The sequence below is a fragment of the Suricata suricatta genome, chromosome 15 (genome assembly GCF_006229205.1).
Source record: "Suricata suricatta isolate VVHF042 chromosome 15, meerkat_22Aug2017_6uvM2_HiC, whole genome shotgun sequence".
NCBI lineage: Eukaryota > Metazoa > Chordata > Mammalia > Carnivora > Herpestidae > Suricata > Suricata suricatta.
Window position 1 is genome coordinate 47021862 of NC_043714.1, and position 11986 is coordinate 47033847.

The 11986-nt window shown below is 35.7% G+C and overlaps 1 protein-coding gene across 3 annotated transcripts in view; it reads right to left on the reverse strand.

Annotated features, from left to right (window-relative positions):
* The window catches only part of LRP12 (LDL receptor related protein 12), a 73383-nt gene that overhangs the window by 37723 nt on the left and 23674 nt on the right, over positions 1–11986 (reverse strand). For 2 of the 3 annotated variants that reach the window (XM_029923792.1, XM_029923791.1), the window contains exon 2: positions 498–554. The exons of the other annotated variant lie outside the window; for it this stretch is intronic. In XM_029923792.1, the coding sequence (XP_029779652.1) occupies positions 498–554 (57 nt within the window). The remainder of the gene's footprint in view (positions 1–497; positions 555–11986) is intronic. 3 annotated transcript variants of the gene reach the window in all.

The window sequence follows — 11986 nt, forward strand, 5'->3', positions numbered from 1 at the left end:
AATGCATTTACAACAAGTTTCTGAATATCATGGATACAAATTTATGTTGTTGGGTTGCTTTCTAAGAACATAAATTGTGCACCCAAGAGCAACAATTTTTTTTATGTACAGCAGTGCTCCAATAAAAAAATGCTTCGCTAAGGCTCTAATACTGGAAATAGCATTCAAAGTTACATTTTAATAAATTTCATTTCATATAACTTTGTATGGAAAGAAAAATTCAAGTTGAGCTAACTTTTTTTTTTGGTTCAGTGTTTATAAGAAAAAATAATTATGCCATCTGTTTGGAAGAGTCTAATCAATCCATGGGCATGCAAGTATCAATTTTATCTTCTGAGAATTTCTCCATGTTCCAGTTACTTCATTCCTTATTACATGCTGCAAAAAGCAGTAATAATTTTTATAGCCAAATATCACTTTGTAAGATACCAGGTGGCTTTCAATATTTACCATATAAGTCATGCATGAAATTTAAACATTACAAAAAAATGACTTACCAGTTGACACTCCTGAAATATGCACATTTTCAGAATGTTCTGCAAGAGCACCATTTCCTAAAATTAAACATAATAATAAACTAATTTCCAAGATAAAATTTATAAAGTTTTCTTCAGATTCTCCCTCTAAAAGAAAAACTACACAGAGCTACTTGTAGTATTCAAGAACTAAAATCTCTTAGTTTAATCTTCAAAACAATACAATGAAGTCCCAAATTATAACAACAGCAGGGATAATAACATTTTGGAAATCACAACAATGTAGTATTATATATAGGAAGATGAAATGTATAGATCTAATTAATATAAAAAAAAATCTCTGTCAAAAGAGAACTCAGAACTATTATTAGAAAAGAAAATCACATACTTCTTCAAAACAGCATTCTACCAAGAACATGCTCAATTAGTCCACAATATGCTTGCTGCTTAAGGGTCATACATGTTGGTACTTAAAAAATAATAATGTCTTGCATTGTCTTCTAAATCTTTCTTCTCATCAACAATTCTAGTGGTCTTAAGAGTAGGGACTGAATTACATCCTATTTCGGTATCTGCTGATTTCCTATACTTCTTACCACAAAGTTGGGCACATGGAAGCATTAAAATAACTGAAATAAGTTACTGAAGGTCACCGCAAGCTCCCATTTAAAGCGCTGAGGATATTTACTCCTTCGATTAATGTAAACAGTGTCCCTTCAGGTATTCTTTTTTTTCTTGTACAAATTGCTCATCTTTACTTGTAAAGTTTAGTCTCTCTCTAAGCACTAAGTCGATCTGGCATCACAACAGCTCAGGAATCCGGCTGGCAGAGAAAGAATTCTTGCAGTGGGCCAGGGGAGGAAGCTAGGTGGGAGAAGGTTAGAGGCTAAGGCAGACTTCTCTCTGACGGTTGAAAGAGTAGAGAGAATGGCAAGCATAGTAATTAATGACTTGTCTTTTACAACCATCACATTTCTGTGATTGTCTGATTATTGTATAGCACCTCCCAAACCACTAGGCTCCAGGAGAGCAGAATCTGTGTTTATTTGGCTCACCATTGCATGCACAGATCCTGGAACAGAGCAGGTGCTTGAAGAGCTGATGAATGAATCAATGAGGGAGGTCATGATGATGAAGTCAAATCATGCCAATTAAGCACTTGATACAGTGTGCGGCGCATAGCACTGAACAAGCATTCACTTTTGTAATTGTGTAAATTATGCTATTACCAAAGAAGAAAATAATAGCCAGAAAACAACCTTTTAGTTCAACTACAGTGATAGCCTTCAAAATGAAAATAAATGTTTCCCTCCATTAAAAATGATACAATGGAAATGGTGACAAAGGTTTGTAAGCTGTATTTAGTACATAAATAAATCTGACTATAGTTATTTAAGTATTGTACATTAATACTACAGAAACCACAATTTATTTTTCCCAGCAATGTTAAGTGCTACAGACATAGAATTGAAACTAGAAACCCCCACCTATTTCTTTGACACTTAAAACTTACAAAATTTGGTACCATAAAATGATATAAAAACAGATTCAATAAAACCAACAAGAGTTGCCAAAGGTCTGTATAAACTGCCTAAAGTTTTGCTGCTCACAAACAGATCAGCAATACTGGTGTCAGCAGGAACTTTTTAGAAATGCAGTCTCAGGCCCCACCCCAGATTACGGAGTCAGAAGGCACATTTTCACAAGATGCTCCCCCACTCCCAGAGGGCTGTGTGTATACATTAACATTTGAGTAGCACGATTCAGACCTTCTACTTGTATATTAGATACAACCACAAATTATAACTGTGTCATCTGTGACCCTGTGGTTTCCAATATCCTTAAGGTAGCATATTAAATTATTCTCAGGAGAGTTTTAATATTAAATATATTTCATACATTGATTTTTCTCCCCCAATTCAGTAGATAGACCAAGGATAGGCAGAAAGAAAAGAGTCACATAATGGAGTGTAAGGACACAGGTCTGAATCAAATTGACTCCATGACAGGCTTCAAGTTTCCCTCTGAGCTTAGAGGCCTAGGTGTTGTTTCTCAGAATCATCAGACAATAGAAGGGCACATGTTGCCAAGGCAGGAGGGACCACCCTTGTAAGACCCAATCAGGAAAGGCCAGCTAACACCTTTAACATTTCTAAGGGCAGGCCTAAAGATAGAAGCTATAGATAATCACCTATTGCTTAAGGCTAGTCACACTCTACGTGAGGGTCCTGGGTCCACTCTGTAATTGGTCAATACTCTACTGCCAATAATAATAGGCGACAGTGATTGGATCACTACCTGTGTCACAATTTCCTGTAACTCCCCCTTCCCAAACCCCATAAAGACCCTACCCCACCTTTGTTCAGGGCTCTCAGCACAGATCCACTGCACTGGTAAAGTCTGTGAGCCTGAATTTAGGCCTGGCGAGCCTAATCCCGTAATAATAAATGCCCTTTGCTTTTGCATGCGTGACTCGGTCTCCCTGGCGGTCTCTGGTTTTTGGGGATGATAATGAAATCTTGGGCCTAACAGTAGCACTTAAGACTGGATTCTGAACTGGATCGCTAAGGTTCTAATAGCAGCCCTACCACTTACTTGCTGTGCAATTTAGGCCAAGTTACCTAACCTCCGTGGGTCTTAACTTCTTCTCTAAAATGGAGACAATAATACCCATCTCATAAAGCTTAATACAATTCTCTAAAACAGGGAAAAAAAAATTTGAATCTCTATCAGCATGCAAATGAATAAACTAATATATAACCTTATAAAAATATTCAATAAACTGAATTTATTCTATATGTACTAACTTGGAAAGATATGCACATTAAGTTATATGTTTCAGAGTAAGAATAAAATATGATCTGATTAGAAATATGATCTAATTTTAACTAGAAATGATGTATGTAGAGCTAAATGTATATATAAGTATATATACATATGTATATCATATGCTTATATACATATATATATGGTAAAGAGTCTAGGGGTATAAATAAATTGTGGAAGCAAGCCCCTGGGACTGGAATTAAAGAGAAAGACAGGGGTTCTGTTCTACAGCATTGGCTGAGTCTGTTGTAACATGTGTGGATTTCTTTAAAAATTCTGTTAATATTACTAAAAACACAGGTGAAGAGAATATAGTTCATTTCCCACCATTCTAAAGAAACGGAAGTCTGATAAAGTTTAAGATATTATAAAATATTATAATTTCATAAACATTATTCATGATTTAAAAACTGATAATACATGAAAGCATAAAACATGACACTGCTTTACACTAATTTCTCATACATTTCCTCTATCTTGAAAAAAATCCCATTTAGAAGTTTAAAAAAAAATCGATTATTTCTGTTAACATCAAATAACTATCTTATTTTATTTTATTTTATTTTATTTTACTTTACTTTATTTTATTTTATTTTAGAGATAGTGCAAGCAGGGGAGAGGGGCAGAGGGGAAGAGAGAATCTCAAGCAGGTTCCAGGCTCGGTGTGGAGCCTGACGTAGGGCTTGATCTCAGGACCCTGGGATCATGATCTGGGCTGAAGAATCAGATGGTCAAATGACTGAGCCACCCAGATGCCTCTCTCCCTTAAAAAATATTTTTTTAGTTCCTTTATTTATTTTTTAATTTGCATCCAAGTTAGTTAGCATATAGTGCAACAATGATTTCAGGAGTAGATTCCTTTACGCCCCTTACCCATTTAGCCCACCCCCCTCCCACAACCCTCTGCTTGTTCTCTATATTTAAAAGTCTCTTATGTTTTGTCCCTCCTCCCTGTTTTTATATTAGTTTTGCTTCCCTTCCCTTATGTTCATCTGTTTTGTATTTAAAAAAAAATTTTTTTAACATTTATTTATTTTTGAGAGACAGACAAAGCGTAAGCAGGGGAGGGTAGAGAGAAAGGGAGACACAGAATCTGAAGCAGACTCAGGCTCCAAGCTATCAGCCCAAGAGCCCGATGTGGGGTTTGAACTCACAAACCTTGAGATCATGACCTGAGCCGAAGTCGGCCGCTTAACTGACTGAGCCACCCAGACACCCCTCATCTGTTTTGTATCTTGAATCTCTCATATCAGTGAAGTCATATGATATTTGTCTTTCTCTAATTTCGCTTACCATAATACCCTCTAGTTCCATCCACGTAGCTGACGTGGCAAGATTTCATTCTTTTTGATTGCCGAGTAATACTCCACTGTATATCTATAACACAACTTCTTTATCCATTCATGCATCAATAGACATCTGGGCTCTTTCCATACTTTGGCTATTGTTGATAGTGCTGTTATAAACACTGGGGTGCACATACCCCTTCAAAACAGCACACCTGAATCCCTTGGATAAATATCTAGCAATGCAATTGCTCGGTAGTGAATTCTATTTTTAATTTTTTGAGGAACCTCCATACTGGTTTTTTTTTTCTTTTTGAGGAACTTCCATACTGTTTTCCAGAGTGGCTGCATCAGTTTGCATTCCCACCGGCAGTGCAAAAGAGATCCTCACCCTCCCCTTTAAGTAACACTAGAAGTAAGTGAGCTACTTTACATATACTACCATTCGAAAAAAGTAGTTTTACAAAGATTACAGTTATGTAACATAATTATTTCGATATCATAAGCAGCCAGCTCCCCCAAATCAAATTACTTTCTCCCTAATGTCCTTCATCAGTGCCCAAGAGAAATCACACACATATGAGGATATACATATACCATGTCCTTAGTGACTGCAGTGTTCAAATGCAGCCGTGCCAGATGTTCTCAGCAGTCCCCTTTAGAGGTAAAAGGTACTAGAAAAACATACTAGTCTGATAATACATTACTTCTATCACTATATATTAAGAGCTAATTACCTAATGGATCAGCTAATTAACTAGAACTCCTAAAAAATAGTTTTCAAGCAGGAAAAAATTTTATTATCACCTAAATCAGGAAATCATGTATTATGGCTTAAATTTTTTTTTTTTAGTCCCACTAACCAAATACCAAAGGTGATCAATCTTCCCTCTTTATTATTTTTCTTTCCAAAATGAAACATGGCTTTGTAGTTTTCTACTGCAGTCAAATGAAAGAGAAAAATTCCTCCAAAAGCGATAATGTTTTAGACAAGAGGCCACAGCAGGAGGTGGTTGGAGCTGTGGCACCAGAGTCCCAGGAATCATTCCCAACTCTATTGTTTATTTAGTCATGAACCTTAATTAACTATTTCTAAGATGTGGTTTCCTCACCCGAATGAATAAGAAAGATGTCATCATTAAGAGAATGCCTACATGTCTGGTCTGCATCCTTACTGCTTTGTAATGTTCTATTAATTTCTGCTTTTATTTAAGTACTGATGTTCTTAAAGAATAGCTAATAAATAGAGCTAAGATTTGACAGTTATGTGCCCACCAAATCTGAAGTGCTTTACAAGCCTTCCCTCAGCTCATCCTTAAAACAATACTTCCTTTTAGAGATGAGAAAACCAAAGCTTCTGGCAACTTAGTAATTTTTTCAAAAAGCTAATAATTGGATCAATTGAAAATTCAAATCCACAGACACTAACAAGTTTGTGTTCCTTAATTTTTAAAAAGAATTCAGAATGAATGTATTTCTTGTTTACAAAAAAAGCAATACTTAGCTTTCAGAGTTAAAACTTACCTGCCACAGTAATTCCAAGTTGTATGTGGCAAAGCCATTGGTTTAAAGTTAATGGACAGCATTTACAAGTAACTTATATAGTCAGCATCCTACAATTTCGTTTTCTAAGTGCAGTGAGAACAGTTACCAAACATACATATATGAACACAAAAGCAAACTTCATTCCTATTTTGCTACTGTATGAAAGGAAAAAGTCCAAAATCCGAATAGGGCTTACTTACTAAACTCTCCGCAGTCCAGTTCTATCTAACTACTGCAAAACTTCATCTCTTGTGATCCACTCTATTTCTTCTGTCCAGAAATACTAACTTTCTCTTAAAAAAGTGTCAGCTGTCTCTGGTCTTCAGACTTTCTTTTAATATTATTTCTTTAGGGACGCATCACCTGATGTTCCTGTACCAGGTTAGGTCATTCTTTTATAGGCTCCTATAATATCTAATACTGTCGCTTGTGTTAGCTGTGTAATGTCTGTATTTCCCATCAGATCTTAATCTTGGCAGCAGAGTTTGCGGGGAGGTGGTGTGATATGGTGACGGGACATAGCTATGTTTGTTTTGTTTTGCCGAGTGACTAGCATAGAACATAACCCATAATGAGAGATACTTAGTCTACACCTGTTTAGATAAAAGAATGGTAGGCCAGTACATAAGCGGCATAGTCCCTGCCCCAAAGAATTGACAATCTATTGAGAAAATAGTAAAAAATACATGAAACAAAATAAAATTGGCAATCTTCTTATTCAAGTGAAATGCCCTAGAGACTTCTCTGCCAAAAATGGGAATGGAAGACAGGGGTGACACTATAGTTATTACTATCAGCTAATGCAATTAGACAAGAAGAAACAATTACAAACATAAAGGGAGGTAAAACTGCATCTATCTGTAGATGATGTAATTGTGTATCATTTTGGAAAACACAAAGCGTTCAACAGAGAAATAATTTAAATGTGAAAAATAAGTAAAGTAGTAGGATATAAAATAAGCACAGAGAGATCAAGAGCTTTTGTAAATACAAACAACAGCCAGTCAGAAAATAGAGACCCATTTATAGCCGCAACGAAAAAAGATATTTAAAAACTCAGACACAGAACTCCCGCTGCTGCTCATAACAGAGCTATCGGTAATGGATCAGTAAATCTGCTACAAACAACTAAAACAGGTGCAAAAGACACATGAAAAAGATTCAGACACGTGGACAACATGCAGTACAAGACTATGATCTCTGAGAAAAGGAAAACAAATTAAGATGAGCTCTTTTATGGCACTAGCTTTCTGCCTAGAGATTTTCTGGGCCCTGCTGCATTGAAGGACAACCTGCATTCATCGTTCCAGTATCCAGACCAAATTTTTCTGAATTTTGCAAAGGGTATAAGACAATTTGCTGGACCCTTGTGGAAGTTAACATACATTTGTGTCCAACATTTCTACTACTGTGATTATTAACCAGAAAAGGAAATAGTTTCTCTAACCCTGTTCTTACCAAATCCATATAACTTATAGATTTATTTCCTCTCCTATATATTCTTCCATATTCTCCTATATTCTTCTATTCTCTATTCATCATATACCCTATGGTGCTATCGGTAGTTGTTGGTTTATGGAATTCTAATGCTTCTCACTCCTTGGTTTGGGAAATCAAAATTCCATTTCCTCTTCCAGTCTTCTGACCTTTTATCCCTTCTCTCATTCCTTGGAATTATTTTAGTTTCTAACTTAGGACTCTTGAAGTTATTTATAATACTTGAAGGAACCCCTATTATCTTTGCACTTGTGTCCTTCAAGAAGATTTTCAAAAATGGTTACTCTTATCCTTTCAGTCTGAAGAGCATATTTTGATGGAGGGGACGTAAACATTACCAGTATTAACTATCTATCTAAGCGATAGCTCAATCTTTCTGTTATTCTTTATTCTACACGTTTCAAAGATCATTTTGCTGTTCTTAGTTTTCTGTTCAACTCAATCCTGAATTTTCTCTACATTAGTAGTATTTATAATCTATTCTTGGTTAAATATCCTTTCTATCTTGGAATATGTTAATTAGTCTGAAGTCATTGAGCAACCACTTACTTTCTTTAGATTTCCTCACCATTTATTCCTTTTGGGTTTGGAATTTTAATAACCAGAAATTATTTCTGAGATCTCAAAAACCTCCCTGGACTATCTCTCTTTCCAGATTTTCATGTTGTGAAGGCATACTAATATTTTCTTTAATTACTGTTGAATCTTTAGGTGTTAAGCTCTCTGACTTTAGTACTATCTCATCCTTTTTCTTCAGAGTAAACTCTACTGCTAACATGGGTCTCAAACTCATGACCTCAGGACCGAGAGTCACATGCGCTCCTGGCTGAGTCAGCCCAGCGCCCCTCTTTTTTTTCTTAAGCCATTACAACATAGTTACTTCTTTTGGTCTGGTCAAAGCAAGGTATAGACTAGCACACTGTTTTAAATATTAGTTATGTCACCTAAAATTCCTATGTTAAAGCTCCAATCCCAATGTGACAAGGGAGATAATTATGACTAAAAGAAGTCATAAAGTGGGAACCTCATCTAATAACAGTGGTTTCCTAGGAGATATACAAAATCTCTCTCCATCTGTGCAGAGAAGAGGTCATATGAGGACACTGCAAGCCAAGGAGAAAATCTCATCAGAAACTCACAGATGGCACCTGATCTTGGACGCCTAGTCTTCCAAAACTGTGAGAAAATAAATTTGTATTGTTTAGGCCACCCAGTCTGTGGTATTTTGTTATGGAGGCCCAACAGACTAATACACACACTTTTCCCAAATGTCTGCTCAACAAAAATGTTTGTGAATCCCTTGAAAGTGGATGAAAAATTCAGTACATTCTTCTGAAGAGAGGTTCCGTACTACTTAACAAATACCTATAATGAGATGTCTCCTGGAAAAAAAGGTTTAGTAACCCCTGGGAGAGAGTTACTTTTCCTGGTTTATTTCATTACCGGTATTTTGAAAGTATTATTTCAATCTTCTTACTTGCAGCCATTCATTATGTGTTTTATAGACTTTTATGAACTGGCCTAAACCTACCTGCCACTTTAACTAATAGAAATAATTATTTATAACATTACTTTTTATAAAAATGTACTTCATACTTTTCTTTTTATTAATAGTTTATTGCCAAGTTGGTTTCCATATAACACCCAGTGCTCTTCCCCATACTTCATACTTTTCAAACCACACTCTTACCAGGCATTTGCAAATTCAATGTTATTATGTTTAAAATTCCACAGTATTATGTTAGTAAGATTTTGTATCTGAAATGTCTTCAAATAAGGGTATGATGACCATGAACTATTACTCAAAGTACAAATACTAAACAAACACACATTCTCATTACTCAGAGAATGAATCAATCCCTTAAAGAACATGCTATATAGTTATGAATCCTACTGTTGAGAATTTCAGCAACACTGTTGGTGGAAATAATTTTCTTTATTCTAAAATAGCTTCAATCACTGATGTAGGAAGACACAAACTACACTAGAAAAGTATACTAAAGACTATATGAATTCAATGGTTCCTACCTGTGACTCCTGGGGTCACAAGAGTAAATACAAAAATTTGAAAGATTCAGAATTCCGGGGGAAAATACAGAAGAAACCATATATCTATGCTTCTTATAAGAGATTGAGATATACTACACCATAAAATTCACCTTTTTAAAGTATGCAGTCTGGTGGGTTTTAGTATATTCAAAAATTGCGCAACCATTACCATTATCTCATGTCTGAATGTTTTTATCACCCCAAAAAGGAAGCTTATACCAACTAGCAGTTATTCCTCTTCTAGCTCCTAACAACTAGTCTGTCTCTATCTCTATGGGTTTGCCTATTCTAGACATTTAATATAAATGGGGGTCATACACTATGTGATTTTATGTGTTTGGTTTCTTTCACCAAGTTTAATGTTTTCATGGTTCATCCATGTTGCACCATGAATCAGTACTTCGTTTTTTTGTGTTCAGATAGTATTCCACTATAGGGATAAACCACATTTGCTATCCATCCACTGGTCAGTTACAAACATTTGGGTTGTTTGCATTTTTTGTGAATAATGCAGCTATAAAGACTTGTGTACAAGTTTTTATGTGCATATGTTTTCAGTTCTCTTGAGTATACACAGAGTAGAATTGCTTGGTCTTTTGGTAACCCTATATTTGCCTTTATGAAGAAATGCCAAACTGTTTTCCAAATGGCTGTGCAATTTTACACCCCTACCAGCAATGTGCAAGAGCTCCAATTTCTCTATATCTTCACCAACACTCGTTATACTCTTTTTATTATTTATTAGGTATCCTCATGGGCATGAAGTGGTAGCACTGTGGTTTGGATTTGCATTTCCCTAACTTAGAGAAATTATGTTGAGGTTCTTTTTGTACGTTTACTCTTTGGAGAAATGCCTATTTCATAATTGACTAGATTTGTCTTTTTATTGTTGTTGAGTTGTAAGAGTTCTTTGAGTTCTATATATATTGTGGATATGAACCTCTTACCAGGTATATGACTTGCAAATATTTACTCCCATTCTATAGTTTGACTTTCCCTTTTCTTGAGGGTGTTCTTTGAAGCACAGCGTTTTTTATCTGAGCCAGTCCAATTCAACTTTTTAAAGTTGTGCTATTTCTGCTATGCTGTCATATCTAAGAATCCATTTCCTAATCCAAGGTCACAAAGATTGACTCCAATGCTATCTTCTAAGAGTTTCCTAGTTGCAGCACTTACATTTGGTCTCTGGTCCATCGGGAGATAAGTGTTATATGCAGTTGAGGGAAGGGCCGAATTTCCCTCTTTTGCATGTTGTTAACCAGTTTTCTCCTCTCAATCTGATGGAAAGACTATTCTTTCCCTAATGAATTATCCTGGCACTCTTGATGAAAATCAACGGACTATAAATATGTGTGTTTAATTCTGGAATCTCAATCCTATTCACTGATCTATTCCTATGCCAGTATCACACTGTCTTCATTTAGTAGCTTTGCAGTACGTTTTGAAATCAGGAAACATGGATCCTCCAAATTTGTTCTTCCTCATTAAGATTTTTATTATTCTGGATTTTTTATTTTTCCTATGAATTTTAGTATCAATCTGTCAATCCCTTCAAAGAGAATTAAGATTTTGATAGGGACTGTGTTAAATCTGTAGATCAACCTGGGAGGTATCAACAATAGTAATTCTAATAAACATTATACCAGTACATAAAAATAGGATGTCTTTTCATTTATTTGGAACATCTCTAATTTCCTGCCACAAAAATTTGTGGTTGCAGAGTATAACATTTGCACTTTAAGTTTATCCTTAAGTATTTTATTCTTTTTCATTCTATTTTTTTAAGATTTTATTCTTAAGTAATTTCTACACCCAACATGAGGCTCGAATTCACAGCCCCGAGATCAAGAGTTATATGCTCTACTGACGAAGCCAGCCAGGTGCTCCTCATGCTATTATTAATGAAATTGTTTTCTTAACTTGATTTTCAGTTGTTTGTTAGTATATAGTAATACATTTTTCCCTCATATCCTGCAACTTTGCTGAACTTGTTTATTAGCCCTAGTAGGCTTTTTGTGAATTCCTTGCAACTTATTTATGTACAAGCATGTCACATCTATAAGCAAAGTTTTAATTTTCCCCTTCCAATTAAGATGCCTTTTCCCCCTACCTAATTGCCCTGCCTAGAACCTCCAATAAAATGCTGAATAAGAGGAGTGAGAGTGAGAGTGGACACTCTTTTTTAAGTTTACGCACTTATTTTGAGACAGAGACTGTGAAAGTGGGGGAGGGGCACAGCGAGAAGGAGACAGAGCATCCAGAGCAGGCTCCGCACTGCCAGCATGGAGCCCATGCGAGGCTCGAACT